The sequence below is a fragment of the Rissa tridactyla genome, chromosome 9 (genome assembly GCF_028500815.1).
Source record: "Rissa tridactyla isolate bRisTri1 chromosome 9, bRisTri1.patW.cur.20221130, whole genome shotgun sequence".
Classification (NCBI taxonomy): Eukaryota; Metazoa; Chordata; class Aves; order Charadriiformes; family Laridae; genus Rissa; species Rissa tridactyla.
The window spans coordinates 1,246,097-1,258,533 of record NC_071474.1 but is presented as its reverse complement, the minus strand read 5'-3'; the positions used below and the strand labels follow the sequence as shown (position 1 = coordinate 1,258,533).

At 57.8% G+C, this 12,437-nt stretch overlaps 1 protein-coding gene across 2 annotated transcripts in view; it reads left to right on the top strand.

Annotated features, from left to right (window-relative positions):
* The window catches only part of ADAMTS7 (ADAM metallopeptidase with thrombospondin type 1 motif 7), a 51,031-nt gene that overhangs the window by 15,065 nt on the left and 23,529 nt on the right, over window positions 1-12,437 (top strand). For both annotated transcript variants that reach the window (XM_054214795.1, XM_054214794.1), the window contains 7 exons: window positions 1,559-1,703; window positions 2,160-2,252; window positions 3,138-3,283; window positions 5,710-5,879; window positions 6,120-6,253; window positions 8,243-8,363; window positions 8,902-9,146. In XM_054214795.1, the coding sequence (XP_054070770.1) occupies window positions 1,559-1,703; window positions 2,160-2,252; window positions 3,138-3,283; window positions 5,710-5,879; window positions 6,120-6,253; window positions 8,243-8,363; window positions 8,902-9,146 (1,054 nt within the window). The remainder of the gene's footprint in view (window positions 1-1,558; window positions 1,704-2,159; window positions 2,253-3,137; window positions 3,284-5,709; window positions 5,880-6,119; window positions 6,254-8,242; window positions 8,364-8,901; window positions 9,147-12,437) is intronic.

Genomic DNA, 12,437 nt, shown 5'->3' with positions numbered 1-12,437 from the left:
GCCCAGTACTTAAGCCTGGACTTTCCCCAGTAAAGATGTCATTCGTTCAATTTTTAAAGAAAATGCTCTTTTAAAGTGTTTTCCACCAGCAGGTAAAGAAAATACCTCTGGAGGCGCAATGCAGGGACTTCTCCGTGTGCCTGAAACAGGCTGCAGCACGGTCCTGCGCCCAGCCGCCGAAGCCACGTTCCATTCATCCCGCTGAGCCCTCCATCGCCCGCAGCGATCCCTCCCTCCCTCCCTCCTTCCCGCCGGGCTGGGGCAGGCAGGATGCTCCCACTGCTGGGCACCTGGGAACAGGGACTTCCCAGCCCCTGGGCTGCCGAAACCAACCTCTTCACTGATTTTTCCAGTAGGGAAGCCGCTTATAAAAACTACACATAGGTGGTATTTTAAGGGGCTGTCTCCAGCCAAGCTGTTTGCAGGCGTCTGGGGTGGATCTCGCTGGGGTGGGATGGGAAAGGGAGGAGGGGGCGCTGGTTCTGCCGGGCATCGCCCCATGGCCCTGCCGGCGCCCCAGAGCAGGAGCTCTCCCGCTGCTGGCCCTTGTTTCTGTGCTGCTGCTTTGTGTTGAAAAGGAATCTTGTTTCAAGTTCATTTAGACCTGTTCCCAATCACAACAAGCTGAAGAAATCTAATCTGCTGAGAAACCCTCACCGGACACTTTGCCTTGCTGGAAACAAGTTTGTTTAAATCAACACTGAAAGCTAAACTAGCGACAATTTCTGGTGTGTTTGTGAAGTATCGTAGCAAAAGCACTCCGAGCAGCGAGAGGCGGCCAGCAGCGTCCCTGGCGGCTCCTGCAGCCTGGCTGCCTGCCGCGGCCAGCCGTGATGGCTCAGTTTTAATATCTTTTTTTCTAAAGACGTCCTGTCCAGCACAGTTTGAGCACTGTTTGTAAGTGGCAAATACGAGGGTGAGCGTGTTTTGTTGCTGACAACCTACTTTATTTCTATTAGCAGGGCATTGACACGAGGGTCGCGCTCTCTGCGGAGGCAGTTCTGGGGTCAGCGTGATGTAGGAACGCAGGAACAGCATCTGTTTCTGAGCGATGAAATGTTTGTTCAATGAAACCCTTCACCTTGAATGGCAAAGCGGGGTCCCGGCTGAGGACTGAGCTGGTGACCTGGTCACAAAGCTAAAATCCAGGGGATTATTCCCAGGGAACATGACATTTCTGGCTTTCCGTCAGGGGGACAGGGGCATCTCAGGGGGGAAAGGCGGAGTGAGCAAGGGACTGGCCCGGCAGCTGCACAGAGAAGCCGCTGCTGCCTTTGTCCCTTTGCCTTCCCCGTAACCCGCCGTGCCCAGGGGAGCGGGGCCATTGCTGTGGGAGCGGGCACCCACCCCGAAAAGTAGGTACCTGCACATGCCCACCCGCACGTGGAGTGGCTCCAGAGTCGGTTGGAGAGCCAGGGTCGTATCAGGTGGAAATGGTAATTGCTTCTCGTGTTGGTGGGACGCCAGTGAGCTGTTCGGTTCCTCCATCAGGAGCTGCCGGAGCGTGGTGCGGGTGTGCCGGGCCGGTGGTGATGCCGCTCTCTCCTGTCTCTTTCAGCCGGGGCTGGGGGCTGTGCCTGGACGACCCCCCTGCCCGGGAGGTGCTGGACTACCCCTTGGTGCCCCCGGGCGTCCTCTACGACGTGGGCCACCAGTGCCGGCTGCAGTACGGCCCCTACTCCACCTTCTGTGACGACATGGACGTAAGCCAGCGTCCTCCCCAACATAGCTGGGGGTCGGGCTCTTTTCCCAAGGAGCAGGTGATGGGATGAGAGGAAATGGCCTCAAGTTGCGCCAGGGGAGATTTAGGATGGATATCAGGAAAAATTTTTACACTGAAAGGGTTACCAAGCATTGGAAGAGGCTGCCCAGGGCAGTGGTGGAATCACCATCCCTGGAGGGATTTAAAAGCCGGGCAGACGTGGTGCTGAGGGACGTGGGGTAGTGATGGGCCTGGCAGTGTTGGGGTGATGGTTGGACTCGATGATCGGAAAGGTCCCTTCCAACCCAGGCAGTTCTATGATTCTAACACGAGCTTGTGTGGCTCCCAGGGGCTCTCGGGGGGCAGGGGGCTTTGCACGGGGCGACCCTCTCCCTGCAAGTTAAATCTGTGCCGATGGGTTGGCCAGTGCAGTAACCGTGTCCTGTGCTTCCCACAGAGCGTCTGCAACACGCTGTGGTGCACGGTGGGGAACACGTGCCACTCCAAGCTGGACGCTGCCGTCGACGGCACGGCCTGCGGGGAGAACAAGGTAACGGGGAGCAGCCCCCGCCGCGGCTGCGCAGGCTCCTTGTCGCGCACACAGGGGAGTTCTGCGGGCTCTGGCACCTGGGGACAGGCTCACCTCACTGCCCTCACCCTGCCCAAACACCCACCGCTGCCGGGGCCGGGCTGCCTTCAGGGAAGCTGAAAACGCCTTGAGAAGGTGAAACCCGCAGTTAATTCCCGTGGCAGGAGAGCACAAGGCGCGTTCTGCTCTCCCACTGCTGCCGTGGAGGATGCTGTGTCCAGGACCGGCCTCCCCATGGGGAAGGCTCCTCCCCCGGCTCCGGGGCACAGAGGGTCCAGCAGCGCCCGCGGCAGGTCGGTGGGTGCTGCACTGGGCACAGGGGGGACCATCTGCCAGCAGCCAGCTCCGGTCACCCTTGCATAGATGACGTACCAGAACAGGGTTTTCCTGCTCAAGGTAGCAGAGAACTATAGAGTTATAAACATGTCTGTAGACGCCTCTCCTCATTAGGTTGTGTCCTCTCCCAAAGCCTTGGCCCCGGAGCACCGGGGCTGACCTCGGGCTTAGCCAACGCTCCCTGTGGAACCCCCCACCGTGCCTTTGTCTGTGGCCATGCCTCGCTGACCCTTCCCTCTGGGCTGAGATCGGGCTATGCATCCCCTTTTTGAAGGGTCCCGGTGGAGGTTTGGGTATGTTGCCCCAGACAAATCCTCAAACAGCTCAACATCTCTGAGTTTCACATCGCTTAGAGGTGCGCCAGGCTCTGGCAGAGCCCAGCTGACCCCCAGGCACCTCCGTGCAGGCGAAGTGTGGATTTTCATGGGGCAGTACGGATGCTGGGCTCTTAACACCAATTATTGCATCCTTAAACCTTGTTTTTTCTTCTTCTGGCCTGTCCCTTTGCAGTGGTGCTTCAACGGCGAGTGCGTGCCCGTGGGTTACCGTCCCGAGGCGATCGCCGGCGGCTGGGGCTCCTGGAGCTCGTGGGCAGCCTGCTCGCGCAGCTGCGGCGCCGGCGTGCAGAGCGCCGAGAGGCAGTGTAACACCCCCACGTAAGCGAGCCCTCGCCCCCCCAGACCTCCCCCAGAACCCAACGCTTCCCTGTAAAGCCGGGGACCATCATCCGGCCACTGTGGTCCTGCCCTTGTCTGCATTGCACGGCCAAACTGTGCCGTTACGCAGTTATCAGTCTGAGAAATGTGCTTTTGAAACACTCAGGGCATTCGTTTCACGGGGTTGTTACTCATTTCCCTGGGCAGCAAACGGGGGGGCAGTTTGCTCTGTCTCCTTCCACACGTTAGTCGCTCCTGCTCCGTGCAGGCAGAGAGCGGGTGCATCAGGACTCAAACGAAGAGCAAAGGCTCCGTGCGTGTAGATGTGAAACATACCCAGTGTCCTTTAATGGCAGAAAAGAAAAACAGGTGTTCTTTGAGCCTGATTCAGAGTTGTTTTGAAAAATCTTGCTGCTGTTTATCACCCCATTGCTTTCCATGAGCGATTTCTGATCTGTGCCCGGCCGGAGGCTGCCTCCCCCCAGCCTAACAGTGCCGCAGCCGGCGCTGGCTCTCCCCTGGAGGCCTCCGGGCACTGATGGAGGAGCAGCCTTGTCCATCCCATGGTTTCCGGGCTCCCCTGATGTCCCCTTCATCACCAAATCACTGTTGCTGTTGTATTGGATTCAGCCAGAGCCCCCGGCTCGCCCAAGTGTCAGAGTGCCCTGGGACCAGGAGAGAAAAGGGCTTTGTGAGTGATTTGCCAGTGGCAGTCACTTTTCAGTGGCTTGAGGAGCTCTGAAAGCTCCGGGAGCGGGGTCTCTAATGAGCCCAGATGCGCTTTCTGCCCAGCTTCTTCCTCGGACGCGTTGTTTTTAGCACATGCTGTTGAGCTGTTTAAAGAAGCGCTGTGTAATCTCGGTCCCGGGTCAAGAGCAGGGTTTGTGTTTGACATGGGTTTTGCGGCAGAAGTGCAGTTGTAGTTTATGGAGTGTTTTAAACACAGCTGCGGGCAGGCAGGAGAGCAAGCACTGGAAAAGCAGGAGAATTTCCCCGGGCAGTTGTTTGCTTTGGCCGCTGTAGGTAAATCTTCAGCTTTGCCTTTTGGATGGAGTGAACAAATGTGAGCACTGGGCAGTCCTCCTCCCACAGGCATTTCCTCAGGGCAGGGTATGTAAACACAACCCTAAAATAATAATTAACTTTATTCTCTTCAGCAAAGTGTGCCCAGACTTAACCGATCAGAGGAAAAGTAATTTTCCTGAGGCTGTGGGGCCATGGGCCATGGAGGGTGCTGTGACCGAGGGAAAAGCAAGTGTCAGGAGACGGTGGCAATATTTTGAGAGTCTGTTGGCATCTGAGAAAAAACTATTGTTACTTTTAAAGTCCCCCTTACTTTAAAAAGTCCAGCAGCAGCTTTGCCATTCCCTTGGGTAGTAGAGGAGCAGGGTTGGCAGCTCATCCCAGGTGAGCCCCCTGGCAGCTCATCCCAGGGATGGAGGGCAGCTCCTCCGGAGCAGCTGCAGAACGGGCACCTGGCTGTCCTGGCTCAGTGGCAGCACTGGCATCTCCTCAGCCACGGTACCGGGATGGTGAAGGAGATGTTTTACCCCTGGGGAAGGGTGTCCAGCTGCAGGAGGTGGGATGGCTTCAGACATGAAAGCTGCCAGTGACACCCAACTTTAATAACTGCTTTTATAGTATTGTGCACCAGACCTATACAATTGGCCGTATTTCCAAGATTAAGGAGAGATTGTCAAGAGGAACAAGACCCGAGATGTAGCTAATCCGGCGTGAGAGCCATCACTCAGCAAAAGCCGCCTTTGGTCCATGGTCTCACCCTGCGCGGTCCCGTAGCACACCCCCGCAGCCTCGGCAGCAGCAGGGAGCTGCTGCAGGAGGGACTTGGAGAAGGAGGACTTGGGCCATGATTTCCACGCGTTCCAAAAGCTTGCTCTGTGGAGTGGGGATGCTCTTGGAGTGGATGTTGGGTTCATAGCCAGCTTTCTTCCATGAGCACTGCACAGAGCGATGTGTGGGTTATAACTGGGAGAGCTCCCCATTGACTCCAGGTGGACTCAGGATTGATCCAACTTCACGAGATCAAACCTTAGCAGCAGGTACAAACCCACCCTCCCTTAGCTGGGAATGAGAAGGGAGTTTCCTCTTGTGTGTGGTAGGTCTTTCTTTATTTGATAGGACAGAGGATAACAGGTTTAGACTGAAAGAAGGTAGATTTAGATTAGATATAAGGAAGATTTTTTTTATGATGAGAGTGGTGAGCCCCTGGCCCAGGTTGCCCAGAGAAGTTGTGGATGCTCCATCCCTGGAAGTGTTCAAGGCCAGCTTGGATGGGGCTTGGAGCAACCTGACCAGGACCAGGAAGGTGTCCCTGGCAGGGGGGTTGGTCTAGGTGATCTTTAAGATTCCTTCCAACCCAAACCCTTCTGGCATTCTCTGATTTTGCCTTTTCCTCCCGTGAACAGGCCGAAGTACGGTGGCAGGTACTGCCTGGGGGAGCGGAAGCGGTTCCGGATTTGCAACGTCAGGCCGTGTCCCCCCGACAAGCCCTCCTTCCGCCAGGTCCAGTGCAGCCAGTTCAACCCCATGCTCTACAAAGGGAAACTCTACAAGTGGACGCCGGTGCCCAACAACAGTGAGTCAAGGGCAAAGCCCGCTGCCGGGTTTCTGCCTCCAGCCCCAATAGAACCCCCGTAACACAGTCTTGCTAACAAACAGCTTGATTTTCCTGTTCGTGTCTGTAAGGTTTGCCTTGCAGCGTGTTTGTGCCGTATTTTAAATTATGGCTGGGCTTGCAGGGTTAATTTATGTTTTTGGAGATGGTTACGTGGCCCCCAGCTGCTCGGGTTTAGTTTCTGCCTGTTGGGTTCCCCAGTTAACCCCTGCGAGCTGCACTGCCGGCCAGAGGATGAATACTTTGCAGAAAAGCTGCGGGACGCCGTCATCGACGGGACGCCGTGCTACGAGATGAACACCAGCCGTGACATGTGCATCAACGGCATCTGCAAGGTGGGTCCCGCGCTGGGGCCCTGCGGGGAGGGAGCCCCAGGACCCCCCGTGCTCGGGAAATGCAGGTGGGCGCCGTGACCCATCCCTTAGGGGAGCCCTGTCCCCACTCCCGCACCCACCAACGGGCTGAGCTTGCTCATGGTGTCATTCACCACTCGGAAAGCTTTCCTTATTTTCCTGAGGTACACGGTACGGCCGTATTTCAGCTTCTGCTGGCTTCAAGAAAACAGAGCACAAAGCCAAGGAAAAAAAGGAAGAACAGTTTCACTTGAAAATAAGGTCAAGGATATGGAAGGGAGCGTAGAGAGGACGCCCAGCCCAGCCCTGACCCTGCTGCTGGCAGCCGAGGGTCTGACCTGCAGCGATGGAGATGCCTCCCCCGGCTTGGCAGCCTCTCCCAGCGCTGGGATTTGTTCTTCCTTCGGGGTTGCTCTTTTAATTTCTTGGAAGCTCCCTACAAATGAGCTGTGACGTGTTGCAGTGTTGCTCTGGCTGCTGGCCGGGGAGGGCATCTCCCAGCACGGGAGGCACAGGAATCCGGTGGAGATGGCGCGGTCGGTGCTGTGAATCACCTGGGAGATGCTGGTGTGACCGGGGAGGCTTGGCTGAGCTGTGCCCCGGGTCCTGCAGGGGCTCTCGCTGGCAGCGAGACAGTCCCTTCATTCACACCTTCCCTTTCCCTAGGGAAGCAATCCCGATATTCAGGAGTAAATGCACACATGACATTGGATTTCTGTTAAATTAGGCGATGGGTGGCAATCTGAGCTGCTGTGGTACCCTGGCCTGTGGGGCAGATTCCCATCACAGGATGTACCAAAGCCACGCTGCTGCAAAGCCGACGGCCCTGTGTCACCAGGGACTGGCACAAGCAGGCAGGGACACGCTTGGGTCTGCCGTAGTGTGAGATAAAGGTACTCTCTGCAAGGCTTTTCCGAAAAACACGCTTTTTGGAAAAAAAAGACTTTTTGGACGGCACAAAGAGCAGCAGGAAATACGGAAAATAATCAGTCAACAAGTTTCCTTGCGGCCTCGTATATCAAAACCATCGGTGGAAACTTCCCCCTCTCGCTGGCCGTGCTGCCGGCAGCAGCGGGCTGGGGCCCAGCGGCAACTGGAGCCTTTGAGAAGGTCCCGTTTCCTCCTGGAATAGGCTGTAAGTTACTTCAAAAGCTGCGGCGTGCCAGTGCGCAGGCTGGAGGGAGAGCGCAGGGGTCATGCTTTTTACTTGGCGCGTACAGTGGTGCGATCCAGCAGATGACGGCACCTTTACCCAGAGCTCGCTGCGCTCAAAATCCTCACTGCCGCTGAGCCTGCTGCTGGCTGCGACGCCGGAGTTAAACCTGGCTCGCTGTCACAGAAGCTAAACCGGTGCTGCTCCTGCGGGACGTGTGTGCCAGCGGCCGCCGGGCACCTCCTCGGGCAGCGAAGGCTGAAGGCTCCTCGCTGGCACAGGACCCGGCAGGACCCTTCGGGGTCTTGGCTGCAGCTTTTATGGTGCAAAAATCACAGGGAGTCTCTGGCTCTGCACAGGTCGAGCGATTTGGCACGAGGTGTGCCGAATTCTTCAGCAGAATGTAAAAAAAGTTTTCGGGAAGTGTTTTGAAATAGGACGAGCAGGGCCAAGGGCCGAGGGTCTTTCCCAGCTCGGCTCAGCCCGTAACGTGTGCCAACAGGCTGTGCTGCCAGGGATTCGGGTTGGAAAAGGGAAAAATGAGATGCGGGTTGTGCTGCTCACTGCGTGTGAACAGGATGGCAGGACCACAAGGACTTGTTAGGGAAACCCGTATGGCAGCCGAGGTGTCTGTATCACCGCCCATCCTGCAAAAAGACTCCAGCTGGCCCCATTCTCCCATCCCTGTTCCTTATTTCCCACCATTTAGGACCATTGCGTCTCTCCCTCGTTCCTGCCGTGCCGGCAGCCGATGGCGTGGTGCGAGGCTGGGGCGGGCAGGGGTGCAGGCGCAGGCGGCTGACGGGGCTGCCTTGCAGAACGTGGGCTGCGACTACGAGATCGACTCCAACGCGGTGGAGGACCGGTGCGGCGTCTGCCACGGGGACGGCTCCACCTGCCACACCGTCAAGAAGACCTTCGAGGACAGCGAGGGGCTGGGTAAGGGCGCTCGGCTCCATCCCCGAAACACCAGCTGCCTGTTCCACTCGGAGCCAGGCTCGCTGCTGCCGCTCACTCGCAGTGGGGGTTTTAATCCCGACTTGTCGATTTGGGTGGGGTAAGACCCGAGCGGCAGCGTGGGGAGTCGTGGCGTTGCCATTCCCCTTCTTACTCCTTGGAAGAAAAATATCCCCGTACTGCTCTTTGTGTCCAAGGCCTGAAAACAAATCTGTGCATGCTGGAGCTGGTCTGGAGAGGTTTGAGGGGATTTTGTGGGTTGACAAGGACGTGTTGGAAGTGCGGTAAATGCTTTGCCAGCACCCACGTGGGAAATGCGTTGCTCGGCGATGGGCTCCCCCAGCAGGGAACGCAGCTGGGCTCAGAGCAAGGTGGGGTTTGGTGCCCGCTGGTGCCTTGCAGAGGTGTAAGGGGGCGCACGATGCCTGCACCTGAGGGACACTGGCACCCGTCCGAGGGCATGGATCGTCTCTGCCCCATCTTTGACTCCCCCAAGACCCATGCTCAGTTCCATTCCCAGGTTACGTTGATATTGGGATTATCCCTGTGGGAGCGCGGGAGATCCGGATTGAAGAAGTCGCAGAAGCCGGGAATTTTCTGGCGCTGCGGAGCGAGGACCCGGAGAAATATTTCCTGAATGGTGGCTGGACCATCCAGTGGAATGGAGACTACAGGGTGGCGGGGACCACCTTCACCTACAAGAGGACGGGGAACTGGGAGAACCTCACCTCCCCGGGGCCCACCGTGGAGCCCGTGTGGATCCAGGTACAGTCCGGGATCTCCTGGTGGTTGGGGTGTGTGGCGGGGAGGATGGGGGGGACAGAGCTGCTGGATCTCCTGCCTTCCCGTGCGGGGCTGAGCTGCCGTGGTCCGTCCCAGCACTTCCCTGCCATCCGAGGGCTGGGGCTGTGCATCTCCTCGCTGAGAGCGTTTCTCCAGGAACCAGTGTCGGGAGCAGCCGACCACATGCTGCCGGGACAGGGAGCGTTTCCAGCCCACGCCGCTTCCAGCTGAGCCTCGTCCCCTTTGCAGCATTCCTCACAGTATTTACACAGCAGAGAGGGCGTGAGGAGAAAGAGACAATTTCCTGAGGCCTTTCCCATATCTTATCGAGAGCAGGGAAGAGCCCGCAGTGCTTCTGGGAGGGCTGGAGCAGCTGGCGGAGGCGGTAGGAGCTGGGAGCTGTCGCGGTGCCATGCGTGGTGGCAGAGGGTGACCCACTGGCACCCTCGGCAGTGCCGCGCTCCCGCCAGCACCGTGTCCCCCTCTGCACTGCCTGACGCTGTGGCGAGGAGCTTGGACCACTGGGTCCTGCCCTGTGGTCCAAATCCGGGCGATGCTGCCCAGGGAGCTGCAGGTCCGTCTCTGCTTCCTCGCAAAAGCCCTTGAGGCAGAAGGTAAAAATCCAAAGGGAACATTCGAAATCCTCCAAAACAACTAGAAATTTCACGGTTTGCTCTTTTTTGCACCTGGGAATTTCTGTAAAGGTACTCCCCTCCCCAGAATACATCGTTATTGTCCATCAGACCCCCGCGGCTTTGAGGAGCTCAGCCCCCCGTCGGGGCGCGATGCTGGCTGGCTCAGCCGAGGCTCCCAGGGCAGGGGAGGGCACCCGGGACCTGTTGCTCTGCCTGCCTGGGTATGGGCAGAAGAGGTTACAGTTAACCATGTAGTAAAAAAAAAAAAAAAAAAAAGAAAAAATTAAAAAAACAAATATGCATTGCAGCGGTAAGTTTGCAGGAGGCAGAGTTGCAGACAGGAGGAGAGCATCTGCCCATCTCCAGCTCTGGCAGATGGCCTTTGTGCAGAGCAGCCTCTGGGGGAGCAGATAATGAACTTCAGGTTTATTTATTTCTGCGTGACCTGTTCAACCTCTAATGGTCCTTTTAGCTCCAGGTCAGCAGGAGAGTCTCTGTCTTTGCCCCAGAGTTGCCTCCCCAAGCTTGCGCGGCTGCCCCATGGCTGGCCCTGCTCTGAGCCCCCGGCCGCTGCCCTGGCCCCCTGGGAAGCCCCTTCTCGAGTTCCTGCATCCCACAAGCACTTTTAATCCGAGCCCAATCAGCCATCGCTAATCCCCTCCTCCGCTGCAGCAGCAGCAGCGCTGGGGTTTATCTGGAAATTGCCTTCATTTGCAAACCAATCCCACTCATTAATTTTCACCTTAGATCCATGGAAAAGAGTTGCCCGGGGGAATACTTTTCAGCACGGCTTTGTATTTCATTGAGCTCTGCACAGCGTTGCGGGGGTTATAGCTGTCGGTGGGGAGGGCGGTGGGAAGGCAGCGTGGTGTGGGGGACTCCGGGCCGACCCTGCGAGCTGTTCCCTGCTGCTGCCATGCCCGGCGCTGCAATTCCTTCCCCCGGGAATGGCCACCAGGACGGGCAGGAGTAAGGGATCTGCCGGTTTGTGCAAAGCTGTTGGGAGACAACAGCCTCGTGCCCATGAGGCCAAGCTTTCCCCCGGAGAAGCCAGTGGGAATCATCCCATGGGCGACAGCACAGCCGGCTCCTTGTGGTGCGAAGTGTGTCGTAGAGGCAGTGAGCGCCGCGGCGGTACGTCCCACAGACCCCCAGGGGCCCCCAGCCCCGGCCGTCGTGGCTCAGCCCAGTACACCCTTCCTGAGCATCAGCCCCTCTGCAGAGGCTCTCGCGCTGGAGCCCGGCCACGCCGAGCAGCCAAAGCCTTCGCCTTCTGCGTTTCTTTCAGCAGAGGCTCAGGATGAAATGTGAGCGGGATCCTGGGCTCGCCTGCCGCCAAGTGCTGCTGTTAATGGGAGCGCTGGCGTGCTCGGCACCCGCAAATCACTTTCTGGGATTTGGAACCTAATTAAAACCTTTTGACAAAAATGTTTCAATATTCATGAAGAGGTTTTGGAAAGATGCCCTGGCTCCAGCCAAAGCTCCAAGAACAACAAAGCTCCGGCAATAATGGGAACACTTAGGCTAAGAAAAACAAGGTTAAACTCCCAGCCTTTGCCGAGCGCTGGTGCGGGAGGTGCTTTGGGCAGGATTTGTGTCAACTGCGGGAGCCGCTTCGTGCGTGTTGAGAGCAGCGGGAACCTGTTTCAAGTGGGGAGCAACTAATGAACTCCCTTCGGGCGCACGTCGCCATCAGCCATCACTGGCGTTTGCTGCCAGCAGCTCCCTCCTGTTTGCCGCAGCCCCTTTGCCCACTGCAGGAGACGGGTGTCGCGCCGGGGTGGGCGCACCCCCAGGCGCGATGCTGGGGGCACGGCAGGGTGCAGCTCCGGCATGGCCGAGCCACTCGCCTGGTGCTGCCCAGGGCACGTTGGTGGCAGGCTGGAGGTGTGAACAGGGACTGACACGGGTAGCCGGCATTTTGAGCCGAGATGTGCTGCGGTGCTTCCCCAGGGCGGTTGCTGGAGCGGTCGCAGCTCTCTGGGACACGTGGAGGCAAGGAGATTGGATTTCTCCTTTGGAGGGCTGGGCTCTTGCTGCTGTCCCCTTCCCTTCCTTCTGCCGCCATCCCAAAGGACAGTCGGAGCCTCCCTCCACTGTAACACCCCTCGCTGAGAGTTCGGGGGCAGTGATGGAGAGAGGCAGAGGTGGCTCAGCATCCTCCCGACTGGTGGCAGGGTCGCTCCTGCCCTGTGGGCTGCAGACCCCGGGCTGGGCTGGGGCCGGTGGTGGCACATTTAAAACCTCCTCCCAGCTCCCACTGCAGGGAAGGGGACGAGGATGGGGACATCTGGCCATCCTGGGCCCTTCACCGTGCTGGACCTTGAGAAGGTCCTTGGATGGGGCTGCGTTTGGCAGTGGGACTGGACAGGATTAACAGGGGAATCCTTCCAGGCTCTTCATCAGGGGAGACACAAAGCCAAAGTCCTGGTGGTTCTCAGTGCTCTCTACTGTTATTTTTTATTATTACCCGACGTTTCCACAAGCCCAGCACTCTGAGCAGAAGCAGCAGGGGCAGCTCCTCTGCTCCTACCTACTTTGCCCATTTGCTAACCCTGTTTCCAAAATGGTTTTCTGCTGCTGGGGTACAGGTAACGCAGACCTGGAGAGAATGCCATCTCTATGGCCGTGCTAGGCA